The sequence below is a fragment of the Lepus europaeus genome, chromosome 21 (genome assembly GCF_033115175.1).
Source record: "Lepus europaeus isolate LE1 chromosome 21, mLepTim1.pri, whole genome shotgun sequence".
Lineage (NCBI taxonomy): Eukaryota > Metazoa > Chordata > Mammalia > Lagomorpha > Leporidae > Lepus > Lepus europaeus.
The window spans coordinates 52,949,537-52,964,383 of NC_084847.1; the positions used below are offsets into that span (position 1 = coordinate 52,949,537).

Here is a 14,847-nt window from a genome sequence, read left to right on the forward strand (position 1 = left end):
CCGCCCTCTCTGCGGGGATCAGCCCCCCCCAGGGCGGCCGGCGCCATGTCCGGGCTGCAGAGCAGGCCCGGGCCCAGACCACCGGCCCCGCGGCCTGCGGGAGCGCTCTGGGCCCAGCAGCCGCGGCTCGGCGTCCCTGCGGAGGCGGACCGCCCAGCCCTGCCTCTGCGGCCCGCGCGCTGGGCCCGCAGCCACCACTCGGCGGCTCCCGGCCGCCCTCTCCTCGGCCCTGGCCCGCCCACCTTCCGCCCCGGCCGCCCGGAAGTGACCGAGTCCCGTCGGCCCCTGCGAGGGGGCGCGGTCTGTCGCCCTGGAAACGAGCCAGCCAATCAGAGCGGCGGGTTGTGCTCGCCCTGCCGACCGCGGCGCGCCGTGGGCTCCGAGGCGGCCGGCCGGGATGCTGAAGGCCAAGATCCTCTTCGTGGGGCCCTGCGAGGTGAGAGCGGCAACGGCGAGCCGCGGGCCTGGGCTAGCGCGGGGCCGCCCCTTGCTCCGGGGGCTCCCCCAGGAGGCGGGGACCCGGTTCCCGTGGCTGGCACCGCTGGCCTAGCCTTGAGTCCTGCGCTTGCCGCTGGTGACCCCGCGGTGGGGCCCGGGGCCTGGGGCTCCTGCCTCTTTGCCTGGGCCCGACTTCGTCGGTCTCAGGCGTTAGATCTGCGTGTGTGCCACGCAGCAGGCACAGGAAAATTCAGACTCATTAATGCGAAAATGCAAAAAAAAAAAAAAAAAACCTATAGAAGAGGAGTACTTGAATAATTTATTTGAAAGACAGAGTTACGGAGAGAGGTAGAGACAGAGAGAGAGGTCTTCCATCCGCTGGTTCACTCCCCCAGATGGCCGCAACGGCCAGGGCTGCTCCGAGCCGGAGCCAGGAGCCAGGAGCTTCTTCCAGATCCCCCACGAGGGTGGCAAGAGTCCAAGTACTCGGGCCATCTTCCGCTGCCTTCCTGGTGCACCCGTGGGGAGCTGGGTCGGAAGCGGAGCGGCCAGGACTTGAACCAGCGCCCCTATGGGATGCCGCTGTCGCAGGTGGTGGCTTAATCTGCTCCACAGGCCAGCCTCTCTGGGAATCCGTCTGGGGGGGGGGGGACCCGCGTGGAGAACTGTATTTTGGAGGTGACATTGTCAGACTTGGGTTCTCGGGCCCTGCGGCAGCTGGGTCTTGTTCCCAGCGAGTTGTGTCTGAAACGTGCTAACTCAGCCATCGGAGGGTGTGCGGGTGTACAAGGCGCAGTCTCTCCTGGAAACCCCGCGGGCCTCCTGGTGCCGGCTGCAGACTGTGTACAGACACAGGGGGCAGAGCAGGCCTTCCCCACTGCACCTCCGCTCAGGCCTCGCCTGGTCTGTATTGGGAATGCGAGGTAAGCCGCTGCTGTGCCAGCATTTTCTATCAGAAGCGCCCGTCTGCTTCCAACCCGGCCCCCTGCTAACGTACACCCTGGGAGGCAGCTGCTAGTGGCTCACATGCATGCGTCCCGGCCACCCAGGTGGGGACAGCCAGATTGAGTTCTGGGCTCCTGGCTCTGGCCTGGCTCATCTCCGGCTGTTGCTGGCATCTGGGGAGTGAACCAGTAAATAAATGGAAGATTTCTCTGTGTTTGTCTGTGTGTCTGTCTCTCTACCTTTAAAATAAGTAAATAATTTAAAAATAAATGAAGTCACCCAGTGGCCAAGCCCACACTGGGTTCTCATGTTGTCTGGGTCCCACACCAGACTGTGTGCGCCATAATAAAGCAAGACAGTGTGGTCCACCCACAGGGACAGCCCTCTGCCCTGGCCATCTCTACCTGGGCTGATGCGGTGTGGTCCACCCACAGGGACAGCCCCCTGCCCTGGCCATCTCTACCCAGGCCGGTCTCCCACCGCACCTGGCTCCAGGCCGGCTGTGCCCCCTCCGGAACGGGGAGGGGCCCCATGATGCTTTGCTTTCCTGCTCTCCACACGTGTGTCCCCTCCCCTTCTCGCAGAGTGGGAAAACAGTCTTGGCCAACTTCCTGACGGAGTCCTCTGACATCGCCGAGTACAATCCAACCCAGGGAGTGAGGTGAGCCCCGGAGCACCCGCCTCCCGAGCGGTCCCGACTGCCACCCTGCTCCTCCTTCTCCCACCACAGCTCTAAGGCAGGCGCTGCTGCACTGTGGTTTGCATTTCCAGGATCGTGGAGTTTGAGGACCCACAGCTCACCAGCAACAGCCAAGGCGAGGGCTGTGAATTCGAGCTCTGGGATTGTGGCGGTGACACAAAGTATGTGCCTTCTATGTATCTTTTTTTTTTTTTTTTTAAGATTTATTTTATTTATTTGACAAAGTTACAGAGGCAGGTAGATACAGAGAGAGAAAGAGAAAGAGAGAGGTCTTCTGTCCGCTGGTTCACTCCCCAAATGGCCACAACGGCCAGAGCTGAGCTGATCTGAATCCAGGAGCTTCTTCCGGGTCTCCCACGCGGGTGCAGGGGCCCAAGGACTTGGGCCATCTTCCACTGCTTTCCCAGGCCATAGCAGAGAGCTGGATCGGAAGTGGAGCAGCCAGGACTCAAACTGGCGCCCGTATGGGATGCCGTTGCTGCAGGCCAGGGCTTGAGCCCACTGTGCCATAGTGCCGGCCCCTATTTATTTATTTTTACGGATTTCTCAGGGGCTGGCACTGCGGTGAAGGGGATAAAGCTGCATTTAGGGAGCAAACCAGATGGGAGCGCTCTCTGCCTGGCTGGCTGTGTCTGTATCTCGGCCCTCACACAAATCAAAATGCACGAGCGAACGAATTGGAAGTCAGGGGTGGACTTTCGGTGCAGGGGTCAGGAGGCTGCCCGGGGTGGCTGCGTCCCACACCAGAGCGCCTGGGCTCCAGCTCCAGCCCTGCTTCTGACTCCGGCTTCCTGCAGCGAGCGCCCTGGGAGGCAGCGGCCGATGGCCCAAGCAGCTGCATCCCGCCACCGAAGGGGGAGACCTGGCCTGATTCTGGGATCCTGGCTTTAGCTTGGCTCCGCCCTGGCTGTTGCAGGCATCTGGGGAGTGACCAGTGGATGAAAGACATTTCTCTTAGGCCGGCACCGCGGCTCAACAGGCTAATCCTCCACCTTGTGGCGCCGGCACACCGGGTTCTAGTCCCGGTCGGGGCACCGATCCTGTCCCGGTTGCCCCTCTTCCAGGCCAGCTCTCTGCTGTGGCCCGGGAGTACAGTGCAGGATGGCCCAAGTACTTGGGCCCTGCACCCCATGGGAGACCAGGAGAAGCACCTGGCTCCTGCCATCGGATCAGCATGGTGCGCCGGCCACAGCGTGCCGGCCGCAGCGGCCATTGGAGGGTGAACCAACGGCAAAAGGAAGACTTTTCTCTCTGTCTCTCTCTCACTGTCCACTCTGCCTGTCAAAAAATAAAAAAATAAAAAATAAAAAAAGACATTTCTCTGCCTCTCTCTCTCTCTGCCTTTCAAATAACCAAAAAGTAAGTGAATAAAATTATTTAAAAAACCAGCTGCCCCCAGGCCCTGCTCGCCTGTAGGGGGGCTGGCTGTATAAACTTCAGTGAGTAGGTTATGAGACAGTTAGATGGCGTCAATCCATCGGTCAGTTATTACTACTGGGGTCTCCTTTTGTTATTTATTTGAGAGAGGTAGAGACACAGTGAGAGGTCCCTGCGAGTTTGCTTTCCAAAAACTTACAGTGGCCAGGGCTGGGCAGGGGCTGAGGCCAGGAGCCTGGAACTCAACCCAGGTCTCCCGTGTTGGGGGCAGGAACCCAATTACTTGGGCCATGGCCCCTGCCTCTCAGGGCCTGGGATAGCAGGAAACTGGCACCAGGAGCAGGCGTCGGGTATCGAACCCAGGTCCCCCAAGAGGCAGCTCGGCCGTCTTTTAAGATTTATTTTATGTATTTGAAAGGCTGGATCACAGAGAAGTAATGAGAGAGAGAGAGAGAGAGAGGTCTTCCACCTGCTGGTTCACTCCCCAAATGGCCGCAAGAGCTGGGGCTGGGCCAGGCCGGAGCCAAGAGCCCCATGCAGGTTTCCCGCATACGTGGGCCATCGTCTGCTGCTTTCCCAGGAGCATTAACTGGATCGCAGGTGGAGCAGCTGGGACTCGAACAGGCACTGCGATGGGATGCCGACCTCGCGAGCGGCAGCTCCACCTGCCTGTGCACCTGTGCCCCAGCCCTGACTGCCAACAGGCATCTTAACAGCTCGGCTAATTCCCCTTGGGCGTTCTTTTCAAAGCCATGGTTCGCGTCCCAGCTGCACTCCTGACCCCAGCTTCCGCTTACACGCTCCTGCGAAGGCAGCCGGTGACGGTGACGCACCCGGGTCCCTGCCACCCATGTGGGAGATCTGGTTGACTGCCCGGCTCCCAGCTGCAGCCCGGCCCAGCCCCACTGCAGGCACCCCTGGAGGGAGCCATCAGATGGGTGCGCACACGCGCTCTGTCCTGGCCTTTACTCTGATGCTTCCCGGGCAGGTTCGAGGCCTGCTGGCCGGCCCTGATGAAGGACGCCCAGGGCGTGGTGATCGTCTTCAACGCCGACGTCCCGAGCCACCTGCAGGAGATCGAGATGTGGCATTCGTGCTTCGTGCAGCAGCAGCTCCTGCAGGACACGCAGTGCCTGCTGATCGCACACCACAAGCCGGGCTCTGCGGCCCAGAAGGGAAGCCTGCCCCTGGGTGAGGAGGCCAGCCGGGGCGGGCGCGGGGGGGCCACCTAGACATTGCCGGTGTCACGGAAACCAGCAGCACCTACTGTGTCCCCAGCACTGGTTTTTCTCACCATGCGAACCGGAATTGCCCGTTTGGAAGAGATATGACCAAGGCCTGATACCGTGAAAGCAGGCAGTGGTGCGCAGGGTGAAGCCGGCATCCCGTACGGGTGCCAGTTCGAGTCCAAGCTCTTCCACTTTGCATCCAGCTCCCTGCTGATGCACTTAGGGAGGCAGTGGGAAATGGCCCAAGCTCTTGGGCCCCTGCACCCCGTGTAGCAGACCCAGATGGAGCTCCTGGCTCCTGGCTTTGGCCTGGCTCCGCCCTGGCTATTGCAGCCATTCCGGGGAGTGAACCAGTGGGTGGAAGATCTCTCTCTTTCTCTCCCCCACCCCAACTCCACCTCTTAAATAAGTAAATCTTAAAAGGAGGGGACACTTTGCAGTGGCCTCCATTGGCTCAGCAGAGGACGCTCTTCCCTGACAAGAGCTTTGCAGGTCACATAGGACGCACACACAACAGGCGCCAGTGGCCCTGGCAAACCAGAGGGCAGTCTAGCTTTTCCAGTGTGTCAGTCTGCGTCCTGCCACTAGGGGGCAGTGTGGAGACGCCTGGAGCACAGTCTAGCTTTTCCAGTGTGTCAGTCTGCATCCTGCCGCCAGGGGGCAGTGTGGAGGCGCCCGGAGCACAGTCTAGCTTTCCAGTGTGTCAGTCTGCGTCCTGCCGCCAGGGGGCAGTGTGGAGAAGCCCGGAGCACAGTCTAGCTTTCCAGTGTGTCGGTCTGCGTCCTGCCGCCAGGGGGCAGTGTGGAGACGCCCAGGCCGGTGTGTCAGTCTGCACCCTGCCGCCAGGGGGCAGTGCGGAGAAGCCCGGAGCACAGTCTAGCTTTCCAGTGTGTCGGTCTGCGTCCTGCCGCCAGGGGGCAGTGTGGAGACGCCCAGGCCGGTGTGTCAGTCTGCGCCCTGCCGCCAGGGGGCAGTGTGGAGACGCCCAGGCCTGTGTGGTCAGTCTGCGTCCTGCCACCAGGGGGCAGTGTGGAGACGCCCGGAGCACAGTCTAGCTTTCCAGTGTGTCGGTCTGCGTCCTGCCGCCAGGGGCAGTGTGGAGAAGCCCAGGCCGGTGTGGTCAGTCTGCGTCCTGCCGCCAGGGGGCAGTGTGGAGACGCCCGGCTCTAGGCACAACCCCCCCCCCTCCCCCCCCCCCCCCCCCCCCCCGCGCTCCCGGGTCTCCCCCACACTGGCCGGCTGGGGACTCACGAGGACTCTGTTTCCCTTGGCAAGCGCCGCCCTTGAGCAAGCTGAAGCTGGTGCACTCAAATCTCGAGGAGGACCCGGAAGGGACCCGGGCGGAGTTCATCAAGTACCTGAAGACCATCATCAGCTCGGTGTCCGAGAACAGGGACCGCGAGGAGCTGTCCATCATCACGTGACCGGCCGGCGAGCTGTCCATCATCACGTGACCGCCCCGGCCACCTCGCCTCCGTCTGACATTGTCCCGTCAGTCACTGAATTCCGATTCCCCGGCCCAGGGGAAACGGGCCGCCCCGCCGCCCCCACCCCGTGTAATGTCTGACAAATATAACAGTCGTGGGCCTGCGCTCCGGAGGGGGAGCCTGGCCACGGATACGGGTTTGCATGCGGTTCTTGATCCGGGTTCACTCAGTGAAAACCCAGTGGTGGGCGAGCATCCGCAGCAGAGCGTGCCCGGGACAGATGTAGCCTAGCCCCCCCGGGACAGACGTAGCCAACCCACCTGGGACAGACGTAGCCTAGCCCCCCTGGGACAGACGTAGCCTAGCCCCCCCCCCCCCCCGGACAGACGTAGCCTAGCCCCTGGGGACAGACGTAGCCTAGCCCCCCCGGGACAGACGTAGCCAACCCACCCGGGACAGACATAGCCAACCCACCCGGGACAGACGTAGCCTAGCCCCCCCCCGGACAGACGAAGCCTACCCACCCGGGACAGACGTAGCCTAGCCCCCCCCCCCCCCCCCGGACAGACGTAGCCTACCCACCCGGGACAGACGTAGCCTAGCCCCCCCGGGACAGACGTAGCCTACCCACCCAGGACAGACGTAGCCTAGCCCCCCCGGGACAGACGTAGCCTACCCACCCGGGACAGACGTAGCCTAGCCCTCCCCCCCCGGACAGACGTAGCCTAGCTCCCGGGGACAGACATAGCCAACCCACCCGGGACACCTAGCCCACCACCTCAGGGCATCAGCCCCTTCTCTCCAGAGACCAAGTTTCTGTGGCCAGCGCTGTGGCATAGGCTTTGGGTAAAGCCGCTGCCTGTGACACCAGCATCCCATACGGGCACAGGTTTCAGTCCCCGCTGGTCCACTTGGTGCCAGCTCTCTGCTGTGGCCTGGGAAAGCAGTGGAAGATGGCCCCAAGTCCTTGGGCCCTGCACTCACATGGGAGACCTGGAAGAAGCTCCTGGCTCCTGCCTTCGGATCTGCACAGCTCTGGCTGTTGTCTTGGGGAGTGAACCAGAGGATGGAAGACCTCTCTCTCTCTCTCTCTCTCTCTCTCTCTCTCTCTCTGTAACTGTGCCTTTCAAATAAATAAGTCTTTAAAAAAAAAAAAAAAGATAGTGGGGATGGCAAGAAACGAGCATAAGGTTTTCAGGTTAGTTCAGTCTCGGATAAAAGTTTAGCCAAGATTACAACCCCCTTCCTCTTCTTTCTCCCCAAGATGGCATTGGGGTGTCGGTGCTGTAGGCGCTGCTGTGCCCATGGCAGCTCGTCCAGCTCCTCCCTGGCCTCTTGTCCCTGGCCATCCTGCCGGCCACCTTGCCCCAAGTCCGAGCTTTGTGAGGCTGGCGGCGTGGGCACACGGGCTGGCTTGGCCGTCCGAGGGTCTCTGTGTCCCCGAGGCACAGCGTCACGTTAGCAGCTCTGCTTCCTGGGATTAGGACGAGGTGTCTGGTGACAGCCACTGCAGCCCTCGTCCCCTGAGGTCTTCCCGGAGGAGGAGGAGAATGACCGCGCAGCCTGAGCCGGCCCAGCAGGCTGTGGCCGGGGTGAGGGCCGGAGCCCACACCTCTGCCCTTGTGCCATCAGCAGAGGACTCCGCCGTTGGCCACGGCTGAGCGGTCACTCTCTGACACCGAAGCCATGGCTATGGCCACGATGGCCACAGCCACGATGGCCACGGCGCTGACGGCAGGGCCATCTGAACGCCGGTGGGGGCAGAGGCTCCCGGGAGAGGGTCTGCAGGTTTGCTGTCGACAGAACCGGCGTCGCGTTTCTTGGAGCCCAGCAGACGACAATGCTGAGGCTCTTGGGCACGTAAGGCACAGGGGGCGCGGATCCCGCCTGCAGCCTGCCCGGCCTCACCGCGAGAATCGCGGATTTCTCCGCCCCAGCCGGTGCTCAAAGAACCACGCGCCTTCGCTAGGCACGAAACACGGGCTCCCGTGTCTCAAACGCCGCCACCGAGGACGTCAAAGAAACGCGCAGGGCGGACACCCCGCTTTGGAAGACGGCCGGCCAGCATGGCTTCACCGAGGCTTCCTCTGCCGGGCCAGGCTCCACGGTTCTCCCACGAGCGACAGTCCTGGCGGAGTCCTGGGACACGTTCTGAACGTGCACACAGCCACGCGTGATTTCGCCCCCTGATTCTAAAAGGCTCCGGGGAGCACTCGCGAGAGGCCGCCGCGGCCCTCCCTGAGCTGTGCTGTAGACACACAGAACCCGGTTTCCACTCCCGGAAACCATCGCGGGCCCTCGCGGGGCTGCAGCTACTGCGCGACTCCGACTGCTTGGAATGCGTCGCCCTTTTGGGGGGCGGGGCGGGTGTAACTGTTAAGAAACAGTGAGTCGAGCTCGGAATTTAAAAAAAAAAAAAAAAAGTGTGGGGCCGGCGCTGTGGCGTAGCGGGTAAAGCCATCGGCTGCAGTGCCAGCATCCCATATGGGCGCCGGTTCAAGTCCTGGCTGCGCCACTTCCTATCCACCTCTCTGCTATGGGCTTGGAAAGCAGCAGAAGATGGGCCAAGTCCTTGGGCCCCTGCACCCGCATGGGAGACCTGGACGAAGCTCCTGGCTCCGGATCAGCCCAGCTCCGGTCATTATGGCCATTTGGGGAGTGAACCGGCGGATGGAAGACCTCTCTCTCTCTCTGTAACTCTGCCTCTCAAATCAATAAATCTAAAAACTGCTGTCAGCGGTCTTGACGGATGAGGCATGCATGAGGAACGACCTGTGCACGATCAGCGGGTGATGGAGCCGGCAGGTGAGGCCGCACACACAGCTCGGCCCGGGAGGGAACCAGCCCCGGGCCCACCAGCCGCTGATCAGCACCGGACACCGGACACCCGCCAGGCAGAGCAAGCGCCGCTCCCCGGGAAGCCGGCGCGCCGGGCACCGCTCCACCGTCGCCCACGGCACCAGGGGGGTCACAGTTCCGGGGGCGGGGGGCAAAATGCGCGCGCGAGTGGACGCGAAGGCCGTGGCCTCAGCGTGCCTGGTCAGCGCCGCGGGTGACTACATTTCCCAGAATCCTCCGAGCGCGCTTCCCAGAGGGCCGTGCGATGCCCGCTCTACCCGGGGGGCGTCGGGGGACACGAGAGAGGTAAGCAGGAGGGGGCGTGCTCCTTCAAGGCGGCCCTCCGGCCCGAGTGCCCGTTCCTCCCGCCTCTGGCTCTCTTCTCCGGCGTCCACTCTGCCGTTCGCGGGCTTCGGGGGCCCCAACGGCCCAGGTCCGGTCTCCATGGCAACAGCACTCCGTGGGGGGCGCCGCCGGAAGTGACGTTGTCCGGAGCATTGTGGGACATGCAGTCCGGGCTCGCGGCCTGTCCAAGCGCTTGGCTGCCTCGCGCCCCCAAACCAAGGGCCGAGTAGCGTGGGTAGGGGGGCGCTTGGGCAGCCGTGCGTGTGGGGGCGGCCACCTGGAGGCCCAGGCCTCTGAGAGCCCGGCTCGTCCCCGCCGCCGAGGCCTCTGGGAGTTGTAGTTCTGGCGGGAACCGGGCCCAAGCTCCAAGGCCCGAGCCACGGCCGTTAGCGTCCATCCCCGGTCACTACGGGCGGAGGCCGCCACCACGGCGGCCGCCGGGGCAGGGCGGGGTGTGGGCGTCGGTCCTCCTTCGCGCCCGCCGGGACTGGGCCTGTCCGCCTGGGCTCGCCGGGATCCTGGGGACGGGGCTGGGACCGACCAGAGGGTCCGCGGAGCGGGTGGGCGCGGGGCCCTGCGTGCGGCCCTGGTCTCCTTCGTGTCCAGCGCCCGGCGCCGGGCCTTTGCCGGCCGTCCTTTCGTCCCAGTTAGGAAATCGCGGGTGTAGTCGAGAGGAGAGTGGGTCTGTAGGAGGCGCGGCCGCGGCACACAGCGCACGGCGGTGCACCTGCCGCGGTCGGGGGCGGGGGAGTCTCTGGGGAACGTCCCAGTCGTGACCGACAGTCCGGGAGTCGTGTCTCCGCGGTCCCCTGCGGCGGAAGCCGGGCCCCCAGAGCCGTGGGTGCGTCCCACCCTCAGCGCGGTGTTCAGTGTTACAGCAGCTGGGCAGCGCTTGGGGGCCAGTCAGGCGCTGGGTTAGATGGCTCTGCCCCGCGTAGGCTGAAATGCGTGTGTTCAACTTCACCCCCGCGGTGAGTCGGGGGCACCTGGAATTCTGAAACTTTGCCCTAAAAAGATAAAGAGGAGCGGGCATTTGGCCCGGTGGTGTGGCTGGGTATCAGCGCCTGGGTGCACGTCCGGCTTTGGTTTCTACTCCAGCTTCCTGCAAACACACATCCCGGAAGGCAGCAGGCACTGCCCCTGCGCCCACGTGGAGGGCAATGGAAGATCCATCTCTCTCCCTCCCTCCCCCACCTCTCAAATAAATATTTAAAAGAAATCATAAAAAAGAGCCTTAGACACACACACACACACACACACACACGGCAGCGATTGGCCGTAGAAGGCCCGGGGCAGGGGAGGGGGAGAAGGGCAGGAGGGAAGCCCCGGTAGAGCTGCAGGCTCTTGGCTTTGGCCTGGCCCAGCGCTGGCCGTCGTGGGCATCTGAGGAGTGAACCAGTGGATGGAGACCCATCTCTGGGTGTGAGCATGTGTCTCGCTAACTCTGTGTCTCTCTACCTTCCAAATAAATAACTTTTAAAAACATACGTGTGTCTCGGGAATCTTCTGAAAAAGTCCAGAGCTCACGGGGGTGTCTCCGGGATCAGGCCCTGCCATGGCACAAGGGAGCCCCTCCAGGGGCCTCTCCAGCAGCGCAGGGGCCACGTCCTCACACACGTGGACGGGATGGAAGAGGGCCATCGGCTGGGGCACGAGCTTGCACCCAGGAATCACCCGTGCAGCAGAATCTGGCGGTCAGCACGCACTGCTCCTATGAGGTTGCTGTGTGCCAGCAAGGAGCCCATGCCGGACCACCCTGCCCTGGGAGCGCCAGGCCTGGACACTGCAAGGAACAGAGGTCACACTGGGGGTGGGGCCAGAAAGCCAGTTTGAAAAGGCCCTCAGGGGCCGGTGGTGTGGCACAGTGGGTTAAAGCCCCGGCCTGCAGTGCTGGCATCCCATATGGGTGCCAGTTCAAGTCCCGGCTGCTCCTCTTCCAATCCAGCTCCCTGCTGTGGACTGGGATAGCACTAGAAGATGGCCTAGACGCTTGGGCCCCTGCACCCATGTGGGAGACCTGGATGGAGTTCCAAGCTCCTGGCTTTGGCCTGGCCCAGCCCCATCCATTGCAGCCATTTTGGGGAGTGAACCAGTGGGTGGAAGACCTCTTTCTCTCTCTCTCTCTCTCTCTCTCTCTCTCTCTCTCTCTCTCTCTCTCTTATTCCTCTCTCAGAAACAAAAGGGATAAGAAATGAAGCCCTACATGAGCTTGGGAGCCAAACTGTATTCAAGCTACAGCAACAGGTGGAGAAATAAAATGTATTAAAAAAAAGAGGAGGCCGGCGCCACGGCTCACTAGGCTAATCCTCCGCCTTGCGGCGCTGGCACACCGGGTTCTAGTCCCGTCGGGGCACTGATCCTGTCCCGGTTGCCCCTCTTCCAGGCCAGCTCTCTGCTATGGCCCGGGAGTGCAGTGGAGGATGGCCCAAGTGCTTGGGCCCTGCACCCGCATGGGAGACCAGGAGAAGCACCTGGCTCCTGCCATCGGATCAGCGCGGTGCACCAGCCGCAGCGCGCCTACCGCGGCGGCCATTGGAGGGTGAACCAACGGCAAAAGGAAGACCTTTCTCTCTGTCTCTCTCTCACTGTCCACTCTGCCTGTCAAAAATAAAAAAAAAAATAAGTAAAAAATATAAATAAAAAATTTAAAAAAAGAGGAGCCAGCGCTGTGCCATAGCGGGCTAAGCCTCTGCCTGCAGTGCTGGCATCCCATATGGGTGCCGGTTCGAGTTCCAGCTGCTCCTCTTCTGATCCAGTTCTCTGCTATGGCCTGGGAAAGCAGTAGAAGATGGTCCAAGTCCTTGGGTCCCTGCACCCGCGTGGAAGACCCAGAGGAAGCTCCTGGCTCCTGGCTTCGGATTGGCGCAGCTCCAGCCGTTGTGGCCATCTGGGGAGTGAACCAGCAGATGGAAGACCTCTCCCTCTCTCTCTTTGCCTTTTCCTCTCTGTAACTCTGTCTTTCAAATAAATACGTAAACCTTTAAAAAAGAAGAAAAAGAGTGGGGAATCTCCGGGGGCTCACGGGCGCCGTGCAGCCCTGGACCAGTTGAGCTGGCTTGCAGGAGGACCTGGAGAAGTCCTGAGGTCCGGCCTGGGATCGCCCGACCTTGGGCGGTTGGATAGCAATACCTCTCTGGGCCACGAGGGGGCAGTGTTTGCTCACGAACCTCCCGGTACTGCCCGCTGCAAAGTGTGGCCTGTGCCTGAGGCCCTGCCAGGCCAGGTGGGTCTGCGCTGGGTCCAGGAGCGAGTGAGCCCATCCTGGCCGCCAGTCTCCTTTCCAGCACCGTTGCTCCTGCTGCTCCTCCGTGCGTGGTGAGGACGAAAGGCACAGCTCCCGTTCACTGTTGGGACACGCCCACCGGAACTTGACACACGAACCCACTGACCTCCCCAAGAGGGTGGGCTTCTGAGTCCACAGGTGGGCTCCCTCCTGCCCCCTCCCCACTCTTTTACTCCCACAGCCCTGGGCTTCTTGCAGCCCACCTGCTGCTTCCTGGAAGGCTTCTCCCAGTGTCAGGAGCCGTGACCCCTCCGGGAAGTCTGGGGCTGTGGGCTTCCCCTCTGGCCTCTGGGAGGCCCAGTACTTTCCCTTTCAAAGCCCCTCGCCCCCTGGGGAGTGGGCTCCCTTCCAGTCCTAGACTCCTACCCCAGGACCTCAGCACGGCACCCGGCGCCCACAACTTCCTAAGTGCAGGCACCAACGAGTGGAGGATGAGGGTGCCTGCCTCTCCCGTTCCCCGAGGCCGAGTCTGCAAAGCCAGGCCCTTTCCCTTCTTCCAGCCTTGCCCTGGCGGCTCACCAGTGCCTCTCCTCGGCCCCAAAGCCCCCTGGGAGGTGTCCGTGTGGGATGCCGGTGCTGCAGGCGGCAGCTTTGACCTCTGTGCCGAGATGCACCCACACTTTGAAACGTCCTCAATTTCCCACAGTGGGATTTTTAGTTCCGGTTCCTGGGATGACCGGCCTTTGACTTTGTTCTGCCAACAAAATGCACGGGACCAGGGACAAAACCAACATGCTGGGGACAGCAGAGCGGGCCAGCAGAGCCCGGGGACTTAAGGACTGGCAAGGAACAGGTGCAGCAGGTGGGCAGCCCAGGAGTGGGGGGCGGGGTCCCGGGTGGGAAGGGGCAGGTGACAGGTGGAGTGCCTGGGGGGGAGCGGGGGCCAGCATCCCCACCTATATTCTTCTGAGCTGCTTGTGCTGGCTGGAAGAAGCTCAAGGCGACTGGAGCTAACCCGTGGGAGGTGCGGCCGACCTGAGCAGCGCTTGCGATCCCCTTGGGAGTGAGGCGCCTTGGGTTGTGACCCTGTGCCGCCACCCCCTGCGGGTGGGCATCGCTTTCTGTCTACAGGAGAAGCCAGGGCCAGAGAATCCCTTTTGTCTTGGTTAGAGAGTTAGGCTAGAGTTTGGGGAGACGGCTAAGCAAGGGCGAGGGGTTAGGTCGGCAGGACGGCAGCCAGCTGCCCATGGTCCAGCCCGGAGCAAGCCTCGTGTCCCCGTGCCCTGGAGCTCTGCTTTATAAAAACAAGGGCAAAGGATGTCCGCCCCCTAAGGAAAGTCATCTCCCGTCTCCCGTCCCAGAATCGTCTTTGGCCTGGGAGAGAGGTGGCCCTCGGCAGCAGGCCAGATCGCCGAGGGCAGACCGCGGACGTGTCCTGGTGGTTCTAGAACCTGGCTGTGCCGCCGAGCCGGCCCCTCCTGGCCGCTCCGCCCTGCAGCTTCCATCTGGACGAGTTCTGCCCCCGACAGGCCAGAGCTGGCCCAGCCCTGGTGTCTGCCTCCTATCCCCTCGCTGGGCAAAAGTGCCTGGGGGAGCACAGGAGAAGGGACCTGGGCTCACAGGTGCTCGGCGACGGGGCAGGGGCTCCGAGAGACAGCCAGAACGGGTGGGGAAAGCGAAAACGTTGACAGCCTGAGCTAGGACGGGCTGCGGGCTCGAGTGGGACGCTGAAGGAGCCTACACTGTCCCCAACAGGTGCCTGGGAAGTCACCAAGGAGCCCCTGAACCCCAGTAAGCCCTTTCGCCTTCCTCCTTGTTGTGACCGGGCCCAAGGCTGCGCTGCCCACAGTCTGCCTGTGGCTTCGCCCACGCCGTCCCCGCCCCACCCCCCAGCCTTCTCCCCAGGGACCCAAGAGCAGGTGTTCAACGCATGCCCCCATGCCCCACTCCCCCTAGATCGCTCTCAGATTCATGTCCTAGGGCCGGCTGAACCAGGAGGGGCGGTCCTGCCTCACCCTCCCTCTTCGGGGAAACCCCAGCTGTCCAATCAGCTCTGCGCCGCCCCCCTCCCCCACCCCCACCCCCCCCACCCCCGTCTCCAGCACCCTGACACCCGGGATGCTCAAGGCTTTTCTCCAATGCGAATGAGCTTTCCTGCCCCCAAAGCCCTCGTGCATGGCCAAGTGTGTCCGTGGTGTGGGAGTCAGCTGCTGAGGGCTGCTGCCTGCCCCACGCCCAGAGGTCCTCGCCACGGGACGGGGGGGGGGGGCGTTAGAGCGCCCAGGGCAGGTTCGAGGGCGTCGCTTCCAACAGGAACTCCGCTCC

The 14,847-nt window shown here is 62.7% G+C and overlaps 1 protein-coding gene across 2 annotated transcripts; it reads left to right on the plus strand.

Annotated features, from left to right (window-relative positions):
- Window positions 1-343: 343 nt before the first annotated feature.
- Window positions 344-7,249, plus strand: IFT22 (intraflagellar transport 22). Of its 2 annotated transcripts, XM_062180479.1 has the most exons (6): window positions 344-436; window positions 1,968-2,044; window positions 2,155-2,244; window positions 4,449-4,651; window positions 5,965-6,120; window positions 7,006-7,249. In XM_062180479.1, exons 1-5 carry the CDS (start codon window positions 398-400, stop codon window positions 6,111-6,113), a joined length of 558 nt encoding a protein of 185 aa, XP_062036463.1. In that variant the 5' UTR covers window positions 344-397; the 3' UTR covers window positions 6,114-6,120; window positions 7,006-7,249. The 2 variants fall into 2 exon arrangements, with proteins under 2 accessions (XP_062036463.1, XP_062036462.1); XM_062180478.1 differs by lacking the exon at window positions 7,006-7,249 and having other exon boundaries at window positions 5,965-6,309.
- Window positions 7,250-14,847: the final 7,598 nt, after the last annotated feature.